Source organism: Tripterygium wilfordii, chromosome 9, assembly GCF_013401445.1.
Source record: "Tripterygium wilfordii isolate XIE 37 chromosome 9, ASM1340144v1, whole genome shotgun sequence".
In the NCBI taxonomy this organism is placed as follows: Eukaryota; Viridiplantae; Streptophyta; class Magnoliopsida; order Celastrales; family Celastraceae; genus Tripterygium; species Tripterygium wilfordii.
This window is the reverse complement of record NC_052240.1, coordinates 3380014-3402461: the sequence shown is the minus strand read 5'-3', so window position 1 is coordinate 3402461 and position 22448 is coordinate 3380014. Positions and strand designations below refer to the sequence as shown.

The window sequence follows — 22448 nt, the reverse complement described above, 5'->3', positions numbered from 1 at the left end:
TAATATTTATCAAGTCGCCACATCAAAGATCTGGGCTAGAGCCTAGTATTGACATTTAATTCTCGAGCCACGAAGCCAATTGAGATGGTGCGTGGTAAAGCAATGGGTAGATCAACTTTTTTTTGTCTTGATAAATTGTTCTGCATGTTGAAAGGTGGGTGAATTTGTTGGATATTATATTGGAGGATCTTGTGGGAGTTCAAGTTTTTTGATATAAGGGAAGAGGATTGGGAAAGCTTGAACTTGAGACTTATGTGAAATATCATATAAACAAGTGTTATTTGAGTTCCTCGTAGTTCTCTGCAGCAGCTCAAATTAATGGGCCTAAACATGGTTTTAAATAACGAGTGGTGGTGGCCCAATTTATCCAAAAATCATGACTCAAGGGCTTAGTTGAAAGTTACAAACCACTCTACTCAAATCTTTTCCATGTGGGGTTTCTGTGTGGAGGCTTTGTCCAACACTCCCCTCTCACACGGTGCCAGATATGGGCCTTTTAGTCAACCTATTTCAAGCAATCCAGCATGGCAGCTTCTTTTGGGCCTCCTTTTTTTTTCCTGTATGGCCCTTTGGGCCTCCATCGAACATGTAAGCTCCTCGGCCTATATCTTCCCCAAAAAGCCCGCTCCAAAAGTCATGATTCAAGGGCTTGGATTTTGGGCAAATATTGATATTTGAAAGAGGAAAAAAAAAAAAAACAAAAGAAAAGGCGCCCACAATTCACCTGAGCTAGAGGTCATTCATTCATTCCCTGCTTGTAATCATTTTCAACTGTCATTGAATTGATCATGAGTCAAAACAGAGCTGCCTTGGTGCAGCAAGTCATGTAATACTGAAAACTAATATATACATATTCAAACACTGAAACATGATTCAGAAACTACTTCAACTCCGGGAATGATCAACTGTTGCTTTGGGAGGCATCCCTGCAATGATCAACTGTTGCTTGTAGGTGTCCCTGACAGTATATTGCAACTTCAGCATTGCCGGTATGTTCAGGGTAGCGATGAAAATGTTGGGTTCGCGACTGATTCATATTATGGTTTGGCGTTCCTGTCACTCTGGTTGCCTCTTCATCGGTGATTACTGTATTCTCCACTGGAGAATCTTGAACAAACATGTGCCTCTTACCAAACAAGAGGCTTGCGATGGTTCTGTCGATGATGTTGAACTTTGCTTTCTTTCTTACAAACCTAAGTAGTAATAAAGGTAAACTCCTCATGTGCACAAGGCTCTCGCAGTGTACATAGTAGGTGACATGCAGGATGTACGAAAACCTCACTCCCACATAATATATGCGGCGGCTGTTTCCATGAATTGAGCTTGTGACCTCCATGTCGTACAGACCTGAATAGTAATAAAGATGTTTATTCAAAGTGAACATAACTGGCAGAAGTAACAAAGAAAGGGACGATCTATATCAATGGTAGTGTGATTGTGTCTAGTTAAAACTGATAGTTGATGCCAGGAGGTTAAAAGTTTGTGGAGAATGTAAAGATGAAAAAGCAATTAATCCTCCATCCTGACTAAGCTTTTTTTTATCGTTCCGTAAGGAGAAAATGGCAATGGCAATGGCAATGGCAATGCCACACGTATTATATACTGAAGGAAAGCAAGATACCAAAAATATGTTATAGACACGTCAAATAGAGAACACACCTCTCTTTCTCAACATGACCCATCAATGGAGGAGAAGTTTCCACAGAGACGTCTTTATGTTGTCTCTATTCCACCATATGTCGTTCCGAGTTCTTTGCAAGCCGATAAAAGGCGTCACGAAAGCATATCCGTGTTTTATCAGTCAACTGGTAGAATCAAAGAAGAGAATCATATCAGAAATGATGACAAGATAGTGTACTAATATGTATTGTTACGTATACATTATTAAAAAATTCACCTGTGTCATCACCATTTCAAGCTCCTGCAACACGGATTCCTTCACTGATGACTCCTCATCCACCCTTTCATCAATTATGTTCTGCTCAGAAGGGGCTGAGATGTTGATCTGTGATGCCTGAAATAAACATACCATGATTAGTTAACATTATATGTTTAGAAGATGTAAATCGAAATTTGCACAAGAAGCAGAATACCAGTAGAGCAGTGCAGAAAACAACCGAGCAGTGCGGCTTAGTGGCACAACTCCAACTCCCCCAATGTAAGGAAGAGGTCAAGAAACATGCAAAAGTCCCAGAATCCCCAAGGAACAATGAGAGAAAATTAAGTGCGTAGAAAAAGAATACCAAAATTCTGTCCTATTAGTAGTCATGTCTCTAATAGGACAGGTAATATCCACCCAAGATGAACAAGAATTTGTAAACAAGTTCGTGTCCCGATGGTAGAGTTGCAAGGGTACAACCTAGAGATCTCTTTTTTCAGTTTATGAAAATAGTCACGCCACATATTATGTGGGGTAAGGTCTACTAACATCTTGGTTGTCCTCAATCCTATTCACTATGGGAGTCTTGTGCACGAGTGTTATTGACCTTCAACATTAAGAATTTATTTATCTATATTAATGAAATAACTCAAAAAATGCATGACTAGATGGAATTAACAGACGAAAAATAGCACCTCTATTGTTGTGCCATCATTCTGCTCTGAACTATAGGGCAGAAACTGTGAAGAATTGGCTTCTCTCTTCCAACCCACCGCCGGAGAAAAAGCATGCATTTTGAGATACTTGGAGCTTCCAATACTATGTTCGTCACTTGAAAAACTTCGTGAATCTAAAATCATATCTTTTGAAAGATTGTCGATTAGCATTGAGTTGTACTGTGACTCGGGTGAAAGAGAAAATGATTTCTGAGGATTTTCAGTCTCAGGTAGACCTTCAAGAAAAGAATCTCTGCAAAGGCAACCAAAAAAGGTGGAATGTCAAACAAAAGAGCATGACTAGCATAAAAGAGAACTGAAATACAGACATTATCATAACGCAGAAGGTACGCTGTACAAGAAAATGTCATCCATCGCATCGATCCCGACCAGGTCATCAAGCTGGCAGTCCGACCAATCATGTGAAGTTGTGGTCAGGTTGAAAATGTCATCCACTGATCCTTCACAGAGACTAAAACTGCTAGACTGTTCTTTACCATGGATTGAAGCATCCATCAGATCCCCATCACATAATATTTCACCAGTGGGGTTCATCTCTCTTCGAGACAAACTTGCATCCATAAGAAAACATTTATTAGTTAACCCATAACTTTCAGGAGCACTTATTCCCCAATTCAACCAACTGTGCGATGATGGAAGCACATCTGATATTTCTTGGTCCTTGGGGACAACATAATCATCAATAGCTATCCTGAAATAACAGTCCATAAGATCGAATCTGGAAGAAAAAAAACATGAAAGTGTTAGAACTTGAAATTGGAATGACAGAAATACATAAAGGATAGTTCAATCCAAATCCATACACACCAATAATCATTTCACATAAAGATTAAATTAAGATTGCAAACTAAAATGATCCAAAAGTAAAACATCTCAAGACCAACAAGTGTCATCGGTTAGATCAACATGAACAACTTTACATGAATGTAAACTAAACTAGATATCCAATTCTCACAGGCACCATTCATTAAAGCTAAAACCAGAAATTGTGATACTACCAAGTCTAAGCTGATATAAAAAGTCGTAAGGGTTGATAAGCCCCAAACATTTTCAGGTCAACAACGGGTATAATTGAGAAGCATCAAAAGTTTCCACACGAAATAACTAACCAATCATTTTGCAAGAAGAAGTTTCTATTATATAACTTCTTTTAAGAAAAAATCAACAAATGGTGTTGAAAATCCAATTGAACAGGCGGTACCCAAAAATCAGATTAATTAGACAAAGACCAAAGATATCCAATTGAGAGAGTAAAAATCCTAACCTAAGTAACTGAAAAACAACCTAGAACCTTTTTTCTCTTACAGAAAATATAAACAAATAACAACAATTTTCACATGCTACGCTTTACACAGGTTTGGAGTTCAAAGCCAGTTAGAATCTTGCTCAGATGGGTGGAGACCATGAGTTCCTAAAATCCCAAATTATAGAATTCAATCTTTAAGACTCTTATTCTCTTCCTTTTCACCAACCAAACAACAATAATCATAAATTAACAACATATGCAAAAAAAAGTATAAATCCCTAAAAAGTAAAAACATAAATATTTTTCCCCAAGAATCTACCCCAGATTCCAAAAAGTCATAAATGAACAATCAAAAGAAGGAGAATTTATGAAGCAAACAAACCTGCAGCAGAGTTGGATGGGAGAAATAAGGGTTACCCAATTTCAGATTCAGATAACTAAATCAACCCAGATAAGGAAAACAGCCAGAGATGAACGAAACTTCAATGGGTTTTTCAAATTTCAATGTTTGACGAAGATTACAGATGTTGAGGCTGTAACCAGATAAACAGAAGCGGCCTCTGTTTCTGCAACAACGGTGCAGGCTTTTTTTATACAGAAAAGCAAGCCACTGTAACGATTTCGTGGCCAGAAATGGCGATGAGAGTAGTGGCTGAGAGCTCTCCATCTGAAACTACAATCTCATCAATCCACGTGTTCTGAGGGGTCCCACATTGGGGCCCATGTGATTTATGGCCTGTCTTCCACAAATACTCCTCATTTTCCACAAAATCAATTAGGCAGCTGGACTATCCCGTCAATTTACATGACACGTGGAGACTGGCTAACTTCTTGGAAATAAACGTGGTAAAATCACATTGGGTACGTGGCATGAGATTATGCCAGTAGTTTATGACTTCAGGGTCCTGCAGTAGACCATCTACTGTAAGGCCGGCAGTGGTCTATTTGGAACTTAATTAAATTTTAATAAATTATAAAAATAATAATAGATATAAAGTATTGTGTATAGATTAGCATGATGTGTTGTTGTTAAGGAAAAAAAATTAAATTCATTGACAAATAAGAATAAGTAAAATAACAAACGAGATGTGGTTCAATTGACAATTAGATGAGTTAGACATATGTGTGCTCAAAGTTCGATTCCAATTATAAAAATATTTCTCTGCGGCATTTAAAAAAAATACACCTAAAATATATATCTGATCCAACGATAGAAAATATTTCATATTTATGTCAATATTTTGTCAATAAATTTAATTTTTTTTAAAAAAAAAAGGAAAGACAATGATGATCTAGACACTATAAATATTATTTTTAAAATTGTGTGATCAAAATTGACCCACCGCCGGCCCTGCAGTATATGTCTACTGCAGGGCCTGCTGGCTGATTGAGGGCAACAAATTGGGACTCACACAAAAAAAAGTTGGAGCCTGGACTATTAATATAGCGTTAATAAAGGAGCCAGAAAAGCAGAGCCACATCTTCTGATTCCCTGCTACCATGTGTCTGGGTCCCACCAACTCACACTCGTTCTCTTTTTTTGTGTAACCTCAAATTTTTATATATATTTATTTTATGATGATAAATCATGTGTTTTTGTTAAGGGTGTTAAAAACTAAATCGAATACGCGAACCAATTGATAACTAAATCGATTTTTTTTAAGAATTACATATTTCTTTAAAGAATCAACAATAATGAATCGATCGGTCAATTAACTTAAATTTATGTTAAAAATCAACAATTTTCACCCCCTACTTTTTAGTCTATAAACCTCGAGTATTTTGACCCAAATAATGGATAAATGATTGAGGTTTAATGTGGAGAGTTAAACTTAGATTTATCAGTTATAATGATTCATCCACAATCAACTCGGTTACTCTATAATCTACATGGTTCTCTCATTTTTTTTATAAGTTCCTTTCTCTTTTCTTTTTTTTTTTTCTTCTTGGAGATGTGACTATATGTAAGTGTAAACATTTGGTAGTAAAATATTGAACCAGCACTATTGGAGTATATAAGGTGCTTAAATGAATCCATGTAAATTGACAACACAAATTACTAAGGGAAACATTCTCAGTTTTTTTTGGTTTCACAAAAAATATTTTACGATCCAAAAGGGTAAATTTTGAGTTTTTATAGATTAATATAGCAGCACATATGTTATCCAAAATGTTATGAGTGTTTTGTTAATTACGGATTTTTTTCCCTATTAGGAATTTTGCTACAATATTGTCATGATCAAGATTGTTGAAGTACTATTTTTTTTGTTCATTGTCGAATTCAAACGGTGTGGTTTAGAGGTACAGTTGTAAGGGTGTAATCTAAATATTACAAATTCAATTTTGAAAATAATTTCTCCACATATTATGTGATGATCAAATATGTGTATATCATGTCTAACTCCCACTTCGCACGTCAGTAGATTAGTTTGATTAGATAAATACAGAGAGATTTTTTCAACATACAAGTTATTTACTGTTTGTTAGATCAAGATGATTTCATGCAAGTCGCTCTCTATGTATTGGATTAAGAATAATGTTTTATCCACTCAAAATGTAATTTCCGATTAATATGGAGTGTTGAATGTCAAACGGGCCCTATATATGTGTTTATAATCAATGATTTTTTATTGCCACATAGATTTGGGTAAAATGAGGGTAATCAAATAGAAAGATCCTTTTAAGGTTTGAATTTGAGCTCTTCTAATTCATTTTTGATTTATTTAGTTTTTTATTCTCTTTTTTTTTCCCTCTCTTTTCTTTGTTATTTTGGGTGGATGTAGGCATGTAGCATAACATTGGATTAAAAGGTAGAAAAAAGTTGGGAGTCACATAATTTCTCACCAGGCCTATAAGAGCCCAAACTAAACCAAATTCAATAGTGGCCCAATGGCTACATAAACAGCCCAACTGAATCTCAGCCCAACGTTGCTTTCAAGCCCGATCCATTAAGCTGACTAGGTTTCCATGAAACTGTATATCCAATCCACCAGTGTTACCTTTAGGTTCTCTTCGAAAATGGCGAATTTTTGCTTAAGAAATTTGTTTTGTTTGATCCAGAAACGTTTAATCAAAACATCTCCAGCACTGTCTCCTCGTTCACCCCTCCCATTCACGGTTCAATTTCTCGTTAACTCATGCGGGTTTCCCTTAGAATCTGCCATTTCAGTCTCTCAAAAGATCCAACTCAACAAGACGAAGCCACAGAAACCTAAATCCGTGGTCAGTTTTTTAAAATCTCAAGGATTAGATGATACCCAGCTTTTCAAATTAATCAAGAAGCAGCCCAGAATTCTTCATTGCGAAGTGGACAGCAATCTCAAGCCAAAGTTGGAGTTTTTAGCCAAGAAGGGCTTCACAGGTGCGCCTCTGCTATACTTAGTTGCTGGACTGAGAGATAAATCATTAAATTCTCAAATAGAACCCCATTTTGAGTATTTGAGGTCATTACTTGGGACCAATGCGGATGTTGTGGCTGCTGTTATGCGCTACGAACGACTGTTAACATATAACGTTAAGGTCACGCTGCAATCAAATATTGACTTGTTCATCAATGAGGGTGTACCCATTAGCAGTATAAGGAAATCGACAATCTTGAAGCCAAGAGTTATGATTCAGAGCACCAATGAGATGACGATTCATGCAGTGAAAAGTGTTAAAAATTTGGGTCTTGATACAAAGGGTCCTATGTTTATGTATGCTTTTCGCGTCATGGTATCGTTGAGTGAGGAGACCTGGAAGAAGAAAGTGGATGTATTTAAGAGTTTGGGGTGGACTGAAGAGCAGATCTTGTCAGCTTTCAAGCGACATCCTAGTTGCTTTGCTTCCTCTGAAGACAAAATCAGGAATACAGCGGGTTTTTGTGTGAACACTATGAAATTGAAACCGGAGATTTTAGTTCAGGACCCCGGCCTTCTTAGCCTCGGCATTGATACAAGACTTCGACCGAGGCATTATGTTTTCGAGGTTTTCCAATCAAAGAACCTGCTTAAGAGGAATTGCAAAATCCAATGGTTTGTGAAAATGAGTGAGAGAAATTTCATGGAGAAATATATTCTTCCACTTAAGGAGGAAGTCCCAAATTTACTGGACATGTATAGTGCTTTGAAAGTGAAGAAGGAAATGTTGGTTGTTAAAGAGGTAAATTGAGCTTTCATTGTTAGTATAGGATCCATTCTTTTACTAAGTTTTGTGTGCTGCTGGTAGTCAGATTAATTTGCTTTAAATCAGAATTATTCTTCAAAGCCATTTGACTCAGCAAGAATGACTCGGCACGAGAGCATCTGTTTGTTAAGATCTGACCAGCTCTTTAGCATGTAATGTATCTTCTGAATCCTGATGAATGATGATTTATATAATTGATTTATCTCATATTGTGATTAGATCCTTTAACCGGGGTTAGAACTTGTTTCTAAAGAACGGTTGTTTCAACAAAAGATATGTCATTTTTGAATTTGTCAAGCATAACAATTAAGGTTCAGTTATTCTTGCACATTATTTCTTACGATCTTAGCTGTGAATCTATCTAAGCTGTTGACTGAAGTTTTGAATATCTCAGAGAGGTTGTGAGAGGAGGAATCATAGCTGCAAAGTGCTTTTGACAATGGGAGGCGGATTACAGACTCTATTGACCACCAACAGAAGGGTGGATTTGAGATTGTAGCTTGGTGTGTCTTTGTTGTAGTTTATGAATTAGACATTAAGAAGGGTGTATAACGAATGAACAATGTGCTATGGCCTATGTGGGTTTTCTGCTGCATTTTATACTTTGTTGTAGTGTGAACACTGAATAGAGAGAGGATTGGTAGCTTTAATTTTGCATTTCTTAGATAAAGTAGTCTGTTGTTCTAAGTGGATTTATTCTTCTTTTGGCACCAAAGAGAGAGAGTATCGCAGGAACAAAAGATATGGAGGAAAGAAACTAGGATTCCATTATTTCAATTAGTTATATAGCAGTAGCAGGAACAGTGCGTCTAGTACAAGTTACTAGAGTCCATTACTTTTTTCTACATGTCTATAATTATTATAGGTAGGAAACCCCATATCTTCCATGCATATAAGTAATAGATATGACTATGGAACTGTTTCACTGTCCATTGCCCGGTTCTATTACCGGGGTTTCTGGCAGGTGCTGGAACCACGCTGTTGTAATTTCCGTTGCTTCTAGCAGGTGCTGAGTGGTTCCCGCGGTTGTGATTCCCGGGGCTTCTAGCAGGTGATGGGTGGTTCCCGCGGTTGTGATTTCCGGGGCTTCTAGCAGGTGATGGGTGGTTCCCGCTGTTGTAATTTCCGGGGTTTCTAGCAGGTGATGGGTGGTTCCCGCGGTTGTAATTTCTGGGGCTTCTAGCAGGTGCTGGGTGGTTCCAGCGGTTGCAATTTCCGGGGCTTGTAGCAGGTGCTGGGCGGTTCCTGGTTCTTCTAACAGGTGCTCGTTGGTGACAATTCCAGGTGAGAGCAATCCAGCCCTTGCTTCTGCATATGAAAGAGAGATAAAATAAAGCAATGACAGGTAAAATCTTAAGTGACAAATAATGGATCATATATATGTATGTATATGTATGTAATTCACCTGTCCTCGTAGTGAAGCTGAGGAGGAGAAAAATGACAGCAGTGGAGAAGAAAGCTAAGAATTGTTTCTTGATTGCCATGACAAGTATTGGAGAGAGTGATTCTTGACTGTGAAATACAAAATGAGGCCACTTTATATAGGCTAAGAATCAACCACTGTCAATTAGTATTCTATCTGTAATAAGTATTGTTAGGTGGAAAAACTGTGTCTTAATGCTTACCTTAAATTCATTTTGCTAAGAAAAGAATCTCAATATTGCAGTCAAATTAAACATACTTAGGGAAGATAATTAGTATCGTTTCTTCTTTATATATATATGGAGAAGTAGTATTGTCTAATTTTGTTGAGACATGCAATGGCCTTAATAATGTGCCTTCAGGATATGCTTATTTTGGTTTAGCTTATTGGTCTAACATTAGGCAAACAATATTACAGAGTCACAAACGTGTTGGAATTGCCAAGTCTCTCTCTGAACGAATTTTTCACAATAGGCCTATCAGAGCAAGTACAATGGTGTGTTTATATCGAGATCAATAAATTGTATTGGGAAATGTATTTTATTGTTGTGATGACTGAGTGAACAAAATATATTTGTATAATGATATAAATTTATTGGATTTAATATAATAAAGGTGCGACCCAATATTGATTTTTGATGGAGTTGTGAGTGTGATACAAATAGACCCCATATGTTGGAACGAGCAAGAGAGTCACCAAGGCTCCCTTTCCTTAAGCCCAAACCCAGTGAACTTTTGGCCTAATGACTTAACAACCAGCCCAACCAAATCTAATTAGCTGGAATTTTGCAATTGCAAGTTTGCAATCCCTAATTCCCATTTTTAAAAATGACTTGTTTTGGTGCCTGGAGAGGCAAAAGAAAGTTGAATCAAAGAGGAAAAAACAAAACACCATACTCCCAGAAAAAATGCATAGAAAACCAGTTTGTTTGTCCCCTCCTCCCAAATTATTTATGATAATTTAACATGTCCAAGCATGTATGCACCAACCTAACCACTCTTCCCTCTCTTTCTTAGTCTCTTCCCATGTCAACAATAAGTCCGCTTTAGAGGTCGGAATTCCCTTCCCTTGGAAGACCATAAAAGACCTTCAGCAGACACTGTTGAGCATCCCAGTCAAGTTAAAACACAAGCTTTCCACTAGGAGGGCAACCCTACAACCGTTTTTTTAGTCTCTCCTTTGTCCGGTTTTTTTTTTACATTATGCATCCAGATAATGTCTAGATGCCGAGTTTGGAGGACGTGAATGTCCTCCATAGCTTCCAGTCAGGGAGATGCCCATTCAAAGTACTGGCAGCGAGCACCTCTGTTGGCCGTCCAGTTCCCGCACCCAAAGAAAATGCAGCCTTGCTTAGGCCCAGGCTTTCGAACCATCGCTGACCTGCTCTTCGCCCCACAGAAACAGAAAGGATGATTTTGGAATATGGGCAAGTGCAGATCCTTTTTTTGTTTGTCGAGCTGATGTGGTTGAAAGGACTGCTGCTCAGCTGCCTGCTTCCATGAACCGTCAGCGGTCTGCCACATCAGTGAGTTTGTAATGGCGAATTTGAAACCCTTGTGCATTAGTAAGGCAAGAAGGCGAGCGGTGTTTTTGGCATCATCCAGGCCACAATGAGCACGGCCCTGCCACACGAGGCCGGCCATCTCAACTGCCTCCTTCAAATTGCACCTCACACCACCAAAAACCTCATGGAAAGGAACCTTTAAGTTGATCCATCTAACAAAAAGAAATGAACAGAGCTTAGCACAATCAATATCCACATTGAGTGAAAGTTCAGTATATATCAGTGAGACAATAATAAGATTCAACTGCATTTACAATACAAAGGTCCACATCCACAAATAAAGTTGATTCAATTACCGATTAAAGTAAGGAGGCTTGCAAATCTTCTTGAATCGACACTCTGATTCCAACATCACCCGACAATCCCAGTTCGACCATGTCACCACAGCAAAGTTGGTGTTCTTTATCCCCTTTTTCTCAAGCCATTTGTCATGCCTCAGAAGGGCCTCACTAAGACTAACTCCTCTGTCCACCTAAAACCAAAAAGGGCGTTGGATAAGATTGTAAAACTCTAGAAAATATCTATAAATGAAAATTGCTTGCATAATAGAAACTTGATGAGAGACTAGAAGAGTGCTAAAATGACATCATTATTACACAGATAAACCAAGATAAACAAAATTTGTTCTATGAAACAATCCAAATCTGACAAGTAAATGCAGCGGCAACATTCATTAGTTTGAGCATCCAGATACTTCTCTTACCACTCACTCATGTCCAACAGTTAGTTGTCCTCATCCCCTCTGAAAACTTCATCCTCCTCACAATGGAGGTTCTCTAAGCCTTGAATTAGTCAAGCATTTTACACATACAGCTTTAATACTCAAAACTATAGTTTAAACAATATTGAGCCAAGTGTGTCTTTTTCACAAACATAATTTACGAACTAAATCACAACAAAGGCATTTATTCATTGACAAGCTATCTTCAAACAAAGTACAAGCTCTGCTACAGCAAGATTGACAAGAAGTAAACCCCATGCATCAAAACATGAATGGAGATTTTCTAGCCCAAGAACAAGAGGTATAGAAGTGTCGACTTTTAGATTGTCAGGTTATAGCTCTACTCTACTAGTGATATATCAGTAGTCAGTACTTCAAGATTGTTCGGAAAACCTTTTTTTTTTTTTAAATTCTGCTTATTGGATTTAGTATTGATAATCAGCTGTTCAAAGTGGTCTCCAGTGATTCTAAAACTGTTTGTTTGGACTACTACCAAGGAGCTCTATAGTCAAGAATAAGAGTCTTACGTGCATCTCCTAAACCTTATTGAAGCTTCAAACTATTTCTTTAACTAAGAACAGGCCTACTTGCTCAACCTAGGATCCTGAGATCTCAAAACGAGACTACCAACTCCAGCTTTAACACTAAATAGTTTATTATTGCTTCAATTTTTTGTCAAAAACATCATCTACTTTTGCCTCAAAACTCCTCAACTTTATAAGCCTTCAATACATTTCTCAAATGATTACTTCCAATCCTATTGGCAACCCTACAAACAAGCAACCAATTCTACTCCCACGAGGACTCTCTTATCTGTTTTCTTCGAGATTTTATCCTTCCATGTAATTAACAAGCAATATTACTCAGGGAGCAAATTCCAACCAGGCCGCTTACATAATAAAACGTTAGTAGAAAACTTTATGAAGGCTAACTTGGTTCTTTAAATGATAAAACTTATTAAACAATGCACCAAGTAAATGCTGCCAAGAGAAAACCAATATTCTAAAAAAGTCGATTGAGATTCAAACAAAGAACTTGTTAACTTAGAAGCTACAAAATCATTTCACATGTGAGCTCAAGCCTTCCACTGAGACTTGTTGGTCTCACAATTAACAGTTGCCATCCATTGATCAACAATAATGTTAGCTATATCAACCCTGAAAACTCAAAAAATAGTCTATCAATTGAAAGCCATATAAAGAGTCCATCATCACTAAACTCTGCCATCATTAATCACTTTGGTACTGTTGAACGTGAGTATATTTTCTCAAACATGCCAAACACCAAAGTATGAAGTTGACACCAAACAATTTTCCAGAAAATATATCAGGGGCTAGAACTTTCCATTTGAAGAACAAATAATTCCTAAGAGACAAAACATAGACATATGTTTCCAATAAGCTCTTTGGGTTCTTGATTGCCAGAGGATTTCCAAGGACAAGGCATGAAACAGTAATGTTCTAAGCAATGCAAAGAAAGTATGCATGTACTTCATTAGTTCATTTAGTAAACTTTCCTCAAGATTGTCAACACTCCACTGAGGAATTTAGTGATTAAGTTACCATTCCAAAAGTACCTAAGACCTTGAGCAACATCATAGCCCATGACCCATGTTCAATAGTCACAGAACCTTCATCTAGCCACTTCTAATTCCTGCATTATTAAACCATCCCTTTTTGAGGAAGAAGAAAACTCACAAGTTAAGAGGACAGAAGCTTTACAATAACTAAAAAGGTCATTTTTTATGTTACACCAGTAGCAACCATACTTTCAGACAATTGAAAATGCATGATGCTAAGCAAAAAAATGCCATAAGATATCTAAATGCTTCAGTGCTACACATTTCCATATATGACAAATTTCACAATCTATAAAGCAAGAGAGATTGCAAACAAACCTGAATTTGCTGGATTCCAGTCAGATCCCTGCAGAAATCACTCAGATGTTGATTGTAAGTTGGCCGTACATATGTCTGAAAACAAGCTTCTAATTGGCCAGTCACACTGTTCACAATTACAGATGGAAACTCAATTATCTCTTGTGGATGCGGATTCTTTTCCTTATCACAGGTAGCCTCAAAGTCTATGACCACAAAATACTGAAAATCCTGGAACTGATAATCATAAGGGTGAACTTGAGGAAACATATTGAAGGGTGCATATGGAAACCGAGTATCCATAGCAAAAGGATAAAACTGGCCCTCAAAAGCATTCATTTGGCACTGCTGTACTTTCTGAGAATCAGGATAGAAGGTTGACCATGAGCCCAAATCATGTTGGTAGGCAGGTTTGCTATGAAATCCACCTGAATATTCAAGAAGCTCACCACTCAACGATCGAGCTGGTTCTACAACATCCCCAACAGGATGTACACTGAATCCATCTTTAACCTCTGGAAAGACTTTGACTGAATTCCCATTACATTGCAGGTTGTAAGGGAATCCCTGGATCTGGAGGCATTTCAAGGATGCCTCACAGTTTCTTTGCATAGTTTCTGCAGTAAAAAATGAGAAGCACACTTCAGAAAATATTTAACTTAGAAACCTTCTATCAATTGTATGAACCTTGATGACCACCACCCAATGGATCATAGGTATAGCCGTAGCTCGTCATGAATAATGCCAAAACAGGTAGACTATTTAATACACATAACAGTAGCTACCAAAAACACCAAACACTATGATTCCTTACATATACACAGTGCATTCAGTGAGCTTAGGTGCTTACAAGTTACAACTATTCTATCATCCAGAGTTCTTTACTTATTATCTCCTGATACAGTTAAGATGCCAAATCATGAAATGAAGATAACTGAAAAACTAAAAAAGCGTATGAGATGGCCACAACTACTAGTTTGCCACCCATTTGTTCTCTTCAAGCATATAAGTTCTTTTTGTAGGAAACACATGAAGTATCGAATGACAGCAATGAGTTGGGTAATATAAATATATAACTGAGTTTTGGTTTGGGGCTCTTCTTTTCGTCTTCTTTTTATTTCTCTCTCCTTTTTGGGTTGGAGATAAGTGGAAAGGAAGGATTTGGGGCGGGGAGAGGTTTTAGTCTATCAAGTACAATATAAAATTGGGACACAGGCATCATAAAAAATCTAATTTTTATTACCTGAAAGATATTATAAGGAGGTATTTGATGCATGGTGAATAAACTTTTAATGCACAAGGATATAGGATATACAAAATGGAATTGTGAGACAGCTTTGGTCAGAGCAAGACTGCTACTAGAATTAAAGTGATGTGAACTTAGTAAAAAGGGAAGGATTCACAAATACTTTGACTTGAATCATGATGTGAGTGGAGGGCTTGAATAAACAAGATAGGCTATGTGGGAGCTAGCTAAAAAAGGAGATTTAGGCTAAATCCAATTTATGGAAAATCATATGGCTAGAAGCAACAATGGCATATTTGATGCATCCGCAATCTTAACTGCCCAGCTGCCTAGGCTTCTGTGGAGGAATACCATGGTTTTTAGAGAGCAAATAAAACATACAAGCATATATGCTCATATGCAGTGTGGATAACTCGTACCAGCCTAAGTTGAGTATTTTAAATTTTGAATGAACATGGAAACAGTAACACACATGCTTACAATGCATTAAAAAACTGTTGTTATGTACACCACCATTATCCAATCTACTTTTCTAGTATTCTTGGCATGTCAATTGGACTGACTGTGGTCACTTTTTCGATATCTTCTGATCATACTTACTTCTCATTGATAACATCAATCCAGAGTCCATAATAGAGAATTCCGCCAGACTCTTTACACCAAACAGCATTTAAAAAAAAAAATTAAACGCTGAACCCGAACTTCAGCGGACTATGTCAACTGCCAAACACAGGACAAGAACATCTAATTCCTCGTATCAATACAACAATCAGTCAAAAGATTCGAACTTTCGAAGTATAACCCTCCACCGAAATTTAAATTTATTATGGCAGCAATTTGGTAAGAATAATCTAACCCAAAATTTTAACACCATAAGTAATCAAGTACACCACCTCATCCGATGGGAATACAACTTACAAGTCTGACTCTTCACTATACCAGTCACCAAACATTGAAACCTAATTTAAATAAACTCGCGAAAACAATAAAAACTCATCGCAATCCAATTGACCACTAGCTACACAATTCCGCTGGAATCAATTGCAGATTAATGAAAAAATCACCATTGCCAGAACGACGGCGCGCGTAATTCGAATCACACAATAACTCGAGACATCACAAAAACCTGAACTTTAATTCAAACAAAATAGGGAAAAAAATCTAAGATTGAAAAAGCAGTACCTTTGTGTTCAAGGGCCATCATGATCGTGTGTATAATTGAGATCCACGATCGAGCGCATCAGATCTTTCTCTACGAATCCCGCCTGCACCACAATACACGAACACTGAATTATACACATACACAGAGATAGAGATATATACATATATAGATAGAGATATACACAAAAAACAAAATTATCGGGAAACAAAGAAAGAAAAAAGGAAAAGCACTTAAAGCAGAGAGCACCTGTCGTGATTCCAGAGAGAGAAGCGTAGGTTACGAGCTCAATAGTCAATATTATTATAACAGTTTTATTTTGTGTGGGTTTAGACTTTAGAGTTGGTTGGGTAAACTCTAGGGCCCACGTAAACACCGTAACTCCTTTTGTTTGGAGTCAGGGCGGTCAATGAACAATCCAGTGGGGCACGGCCGCGGGAAGATAGATAGATAGGTAAGTTTTAGCTGCACCTCGTCTTTTCAACTACACCCTTTTATATATACACTGTTAAAAAATTGACATATTTCTAATCATACTAAAAGTAAGTAAAAACTCATGCATTTATGAAAAATTGACATATTTCTTTAGATCCAACATCGTCACCATCTTCGATAGTAACTTATTTTGTCTGAGGATCGACTTAAGCAGCTCAATACCCACAACTAACCTAGCTTTTATCATAGAAAAATTAATGAATCAACTTAAACGAGAGTCATGCATTACCTTGTGCAGACTCTCAGGCCATTGGTATTGATATCCTGTACTTTGGGGGCGGCAGGATCAAACAGATTGATGTCTCTTCTAATTTGAGATAGTGTTGTTCCCGTTAAAAATTAATTTCCCTGCTAAGCTAATTGTTACACTTGAGATCCTAACAAGACATGTGGTCCACTTCCTCCGTTGAGCTTGCTGAACGAGGGCCATAAGGCGGTTGCATTGGCGTGGATCCGATAGGGCGGGTAGCATAGCAATACAAGTGCAAAGAAAGAAGCTGTGACCATATCCAAAAGGTTCAATTGCCTAAGCTCTTTTTTGTTCTTCAATTTCATTGAAAGGGTGGGGTGTGAGGATCTCTTACCTTAAAAAAAGAACATGATCAAAGCAAAATCAATATTAATCCAGGGTGTGATTAGTAAAGTTTAGGATGTGACTTAAGTTTACCAAATAGATATTCGTGAGTTTGGGTCAAATCATGTAAATGGCCCGTGACCATATCCACCGCATTTTATTAAAAAAATGTATTTTGATAAAATATTTAGAGACTGAGCATTTGCATTAGAATTTGAAAACTTCGAAAAGTAACTAAAATAGACCGAGAAAAAAATAATAATGTTTTGCATCATAATCGGTTATAGATTTGAAAATTATTAGATTTTGTCAAGTGAATCTCTAATTCTCTATTACTTGTCCCAAAAACACAAGACAATAATAATAAAAATGCATTTCATTTCATGCTAGTAGGGCCAATGCATGTCGTTTTTAATTTGGACAAATTGTGGGCTGGGCCCTTGTCTCTTGTTGCTTATTCTTTCTTCTACATGCCTTCTTTTCTTTAGCTTTTTGGTTCAGAAACTGTGTTTTTTTTTTCACGTTTATAGATCAGACATCTGTTCTGATTTCTCTGTCCGGATTCATTCCTTCCTAAATCAGGAAGCCTTGCTCCCCCTGCTCATCTCAAGGTCGGTATTCCTTTGTACTAGTATGGTGGTTCGTTGAAAGCTCGTTGAGGCCCAGCCCATATGCTTGCTCGAGTGGAGGGAAAGACGGTTTTTTTAACTGACAAATAGGGTGACGGGGCATAGCGTGCTTTGGGCCCCACACGTGCGTTTACTGAAACACAGCCATCGAATTGGCTTTCCAAAAGGTGGAAGAGTAGCTTTGAAGACAAATTACACTGCCAGTGAAGAAAATGCGAGCCGGTTTCTGATTCCAATGAAAACTGCTCTAAGATAGATTAAATATCTGCGCTGGCCAAGTGAACTTCCGACCTCTAGAACCAACTGCAGTAGTTTCCAATGAAATGTCAATGCTGCGGTACTCAACAGCACGGGCAATGCTGATGCGCAGATGGATCCGGGCGGCAGGACAATCAGCAGTGCCGACTTGAGAGAACTCATCAGCACTAGGTTTTTCATGTGCTATGGAGATCGGTTCATGGAAGGTGAGGATGGTCTGTGACCAGTGAGTCTTGGGAGAGTATGGCGATGTAGATAAAACAGCAGGCATTTCTTTGCAGAATCTGCTGGTGAAGCCAGTCTCAAACCACAGGACCACCCCATAACACCAGGTTGTATTGGATTTCAGCTGAGGGGAGTCACTTGTTGGACTTGTCATCTTTGGTTCCAGCTCAGTGCTTGTCGTAAAATCCACCTCATTGGGCTTCATCGTCGCCAAGTCGAAGGTCTGAAACAAGGGTGGGAGATGCAGAGGATACACAATCAATTTTCATTATTACATAATCAAAACACAGATTAGATTTCCCAATCAAGTTTGACATCGATAACACACTTGATTATAAGGACATTTTCCAACACACCTCTCTTTTAGCTCTGAAAGTTAATACTTAATACCTAATAGTGAAAGCTAAAAGGCCCGAATCCTAACCATAATATAGGAAAGACAGAGATGATGTGTTCAAGCAAGATGTTCCCTCATAGCCTAAGATCTTGCATCAGATTCAAAATATGACATCCCTTTGCAACACATGTTTCACCACTTGCAAGTTCAAGATAAAGGGAAAACAAAATCCAAAACAAGAGTGAAGACCTAGATAATAAACATATCTATTATTCTGTCATAGTTTATTTAAAATAGCCAATGCCAAGTACTCAAGTCATATCACAAAAATAGAAGCAATTTTGAATGCCGGTTAACAGCACATGTATCTTAAAAGTTGAAAACGAAATGGAGTCCACCTATACCTGGAGAACCACAGCATCAGTTACCAAATCACGATCATCCACAACATCGACAATAGGAATCTTAGCAGCATCTTGCATAACTTCATTGCCAATAAAAGACATATTGAAACTATATACATTTTCCCAGAACGGAAGACTGGTTCCACCTCTTCCAAATCCCGCAACAAACTGCAAAAGACATGAGTGGTGAATAGGGGGGAAATCATGACCATGAATCAACAAAAGAAAAAACTTCAGAGATAGAAAAGCACTCGCCATAGTTGCTGTGTCAGGGAGGATGGCACCTCCGGGCTTTAGCCCCCGATCTCGTGCAAAGAGGACTGAGTTGAGCATTGACTCATAGAGTAAACAATGTCCCATCCATTCGCTTACTAATGTATCGATACTATATACCATTGAACAACACACAGTTGGAACAATTTATGCAAGAAAATGACTAATGCACTTATGCATCATTGATACACTGATACTTGCCACTCTAATCACTGAATAGATGATGACATAGAAATTTAACTAGCTAATGCATCGTTATCTATATGCTAACAAGCATAAATATTATGATAATCACCAGCACCGTAGCAGATCTGCTTGTGCCAAACAAGTAATGACTAGGTGTCTAAAAAATATTAATGTCTTCGTGCAGAAGCTTCATTGTACCATGTTGCAGTCAAAATCAGAAGGAAATCATACTGGAAGCATTCAACAAATTTTCTTAATTTTTGAAATAAAAAATTCATTCAAATCTAAGCATCAGTAGTTGAGTGCTTGGTTCCAAGGATTTAACAGACCATGAATCCCGTTAGAATCATGTTGGCAAAGATTTTACAACAAGATTCCACCATGTGGCAGTGCAACCCTGACTACCAATGCACTTGTGAAGTACATATATAGAAAATATATTTTTCTCGAGTGTGGAAATTCATTTTCTCTTTTCTTTTCAAATGTTGCCTGAGAGGACACTAGAAGTTCATAACCAAGAAACTAATACATTTTCATGGAGCACCTTTTTTCATGGGTGAGCTTTCCAGTTGATAATTTCCAGAAAGTTCACTTAATGGAAACATTACCAAAGATAATTCCATCATAGATTGAATTGTGTACTGGATATATCTAAGATGTACTTACATTGAAGGTTCGAATCCTACCGCACGGTAAAACTAGCTAATAATAAAGTAATATTACTCATCATCATCATCCGAGACTTTATCTCAAAAGTTTGAGGTCGGCCATATGAATTTGGGGGAATCCAAAGCGTGTATTCGTTTCCGCCATTCATTTCTATCTAGGATCACACTTTCATTAACTCCTATTGAATTCATATACTTTTTTACTACTTCAAGCCATGCCTTTTTAGGCCTTCCATTTCGCTTCTTACTCTTTCCTATGCAAATTCCCTCAATTCTCCTCACCACCGCACAAGCTATCTCTACGTTGTATATGCTCATATCATCTTAAACGGTTTTCTACACCTTATCTTCATTTGGTGCCTTATTGTTTTTCAAAAAGAAATACTAGTTTCTCTAGTTGAAAGAAACCCGTTGTGGCCATTTCACCTGAGTATGCCAGTGCCACAACCTACATCCATCACAACTGCGCCATTCAACAGAGAAGGATTTTTCAAAATAGCTTCCCCATAAGCATCCATTCTTACCTGCATAAGCAGAGTATATAAGTCCGAACAGTACAACAAACTTGAGAACCATGTTAGCACTGCAAGAAAATACCTTATCGCTTATCATCTCTCTGTGGATGCCAAATGAACTATATGCCCCAAAATAATTTTCATTAACGTTCTTGACATCCTTTGCAGCAAGATTCACAAGAGAACCTCTGGACAGCGTATCTTTCGAATCAGAAAACCCCGTGCATTCTTTTATATCCCCATCTTGGACCATTGCACTTTTCAAAGAATATGTCATGTCCAAGTGCCCTTTGGAAGCAAAAGCAATTTCTGCATTCCCATTGGCATCCCGCAAACCAGAGTTTGAGGCCAATTTGTCCCTAGTATTCTCATCTTCAATACAGATCTCCTCAAAAGTTTCCAGATGGCTCATAAGTTCTGCTTTATCGACAAATGTGTTTGAGTCATCTTCACCTCCTTCACATTCCCCAAAACTATACAAAATAGCATCATCTAACAAGAAAGGTTTTAGATATTTATCATCCTCCAAACAAAGCTTGATATGGTCTAAGTTTCCAGCTTCATGTAAATGATTCAGCAGATCTTGGTTGTCGAGAAATACATGACCACAACTCCAACATCTTCCATCCTTTACCTAGCAACCAAAAGTAAATAACAGATGAAATGACAAAAAAAAAAAAATCAAAGCCATGAACTTCCACCATGCCATTGAATTCCAATTTTCCGAACTCAACTTGAATTTCAGGAATGATGGTAGAATATGTTTATCAGGGAGTCCTATCTATGGTTTTTCCCGTTTGATCTATACACGATAATCGTCATAAATTGAGCCAAGCAGAACTACTTACATTGGTAACAACAAAGAGTGCGAACATTGCTCTGCTTCCAAACAATCAGGTAAAAGTAGCTTTTCTTGTCACTTCTACATCTAAGATTACTTCCAATTGAGTTTGATGTAAATTCTACATAGGCAACCAAATCAGAAACAATTTTTTGCTGCTTACCTCAGACCGCACATAGTTGATGAGCTTGAACGAACCATAGAAATCCAAATATAAGGCATTCCTAATAGCGTGAAAATCAAAGTGGTGGCATCCGCGGCAGTGCTCGAATAGCTAGTCGCAAGATGCGTAATTATAGTCGCAGAACAAACACACAAGATCATCAGAGCTAGAATCTCCTTCTTCTCCCTCTTCATTATCCATCCAATCTTCCCACTCTTCACTACCTCCTCCTCCTTCTTCCTCGAATTCATTTTCATATTCTTCTTGTGGCTGTTGTAGTTCTCGTGTTTCGTTATTGTTTGTACTCGCCATGAGTCTCGTCGGTGCAAATGGGGGACGAAGTTGGTTAAACCCTACTGAAAACCCTCCAACCATGAAACTAGCTTATACTCACTGCTCAGGCTTTAGATTGTAAATTGAGCCGGCCTTTCAAAATTCACATGATGAGCCCATCAGCTAGGCCATCTAGGCCCTCCAGTTAAATGGGCCTCACCCTGACAAGAATATACTGCATGGGCTTTGGCCCAACTATAGACCTCGCCATTCTTTGTAACCACAGATATACGACGCCGTTGTAGAGGGTATTGTTTCAAAAACTCAATTCAAATTTCAAAGGAAATAAATAAGCGCCACCTAAGGACTTGGTCTCGATGAAACTGGAATGAAAACCAAGCATTGATAAGGAAAAAGCTGAGCGCAAATAAATAAATAAATATATTTCTTCTTCTCAAAAAAAAAAAAATATATATATATATATATATATATGGAAGAGGTAGATATTTGAACATCTTTATTAGATACTGAAGGGGTTTTCTTCACATTTATACACACATTCTTCATTGGAGGGGACAAATACAATAAAGGA

The 22448-nt window shown here is 37.7% G+C and overlaps 4 protein-coding genes and 1 pseudogene across 4 annotated transcripts; 1 reads left to right on the top strand and 4 right to left on the bottom strand.

Moving 5' to 3' along the window:
- Nucleotides 1-719: 719 nt before the first annotated feature.
- Nucleotides 720-4456, bottom strand: LOC120005187 (protein LNK3-like). The gene is made up of 6 exons (XM_038854689.1): nucleotides 4245-4456; nucleotides 2954-3334; nucleotides 2575-2848; nucleotides 1898-2014; nucleotides 1660-1805; nucleotides 720-1347 (listed from the first exon to the last, which is right to left on the bottom strand). Exons 2-5 carry the CDS (start codon nucleotides 3322-3324, stop codon nucleotides 1725-1727), a joined length of 843 nt encoding a protein of 280 aa, XP_038710617.1. The 5' UTR covers nucleotides 3325-3334; nucleotides 4245-4456; the 3' UTR covers nucleotides 720-1347; nucleotides 1660-1724.
- Nucleotides 4457-6869: 2413 nt separating this feature from the next.
- LOC120005296 lies at nucleotides 6870-8586 on the top strand. Its single transcript, XM_038854856.1, has 2 exons — nucleotides 6870-8002; nucleotides 8093-8586. The coding sequence occupies exons 1-2, from the start codon at nucleotides 6881-6883 to the stop codon at nucleotides 8180-8182; spliced, it is 1212 nt and encodes a 403-aa protein (XP_038710784.1). The 5' UTR covers nucleotides 6870-6880; the 3' UTR covers nucleotides 8183-8586.
- A 196-nt stretch (nucleotides 8587-8782) lies between these two features.
- Nucleotides 8783-9732, bottom strand: LOC120005297. The gene is made up of 2 exons (XM_038854857.1): nucleotides 9432-9732; nucleotides 8783-9334 (listed from the first exon to the last, which is right to left on the bottom strand). Exons 1-2 carry the CDS (start codon nucleotides 9508-9510, stop codon nucleotides 8949-8951), a joined length of 465 nt encoding a protein of 154 aa, XP_038710785.1. The 5' UTR covers nucleotides 9511-9732; the 3' UTR covers nucleotides 8783-8948.
- Nucleotides 9733-10326: 594 nt separating this feature from the next.
- LOC120006261 lies at nucleotides 10327-16329 on the bottom strand. Its single transcript, XM_038856234.1, has 5 exons — nucleotides 16265-16329; nucleotides 16039-16121; nucleotides 13632-14227; nucleotides 11310-11485; nucleotides 10327-11165 (listed from the first exon to the last, which is right to left on the bottom strand). Exons 2-5 carry the CDS (start codon nucleotides 16058-16060, stop codon nucleotides 10715-10717), a joined length of 1245 nt encoding a protein of 414 aa, XP_038712162.1. The 5' UTR covers nucleotides 16061-16121; nucleotides 16265-16329; the 3' UTR covers nucleotides 10327-10714.
- Nucleotides 16330-17796: 1467 nt separating this feature from the next.
- On the bottom strand, nucleotides 17797-21978 carry LOC120005909 (annotated as a pseudogene).
- Nucleotides 21979-22448: the final 470 nt, after the last annotated feature.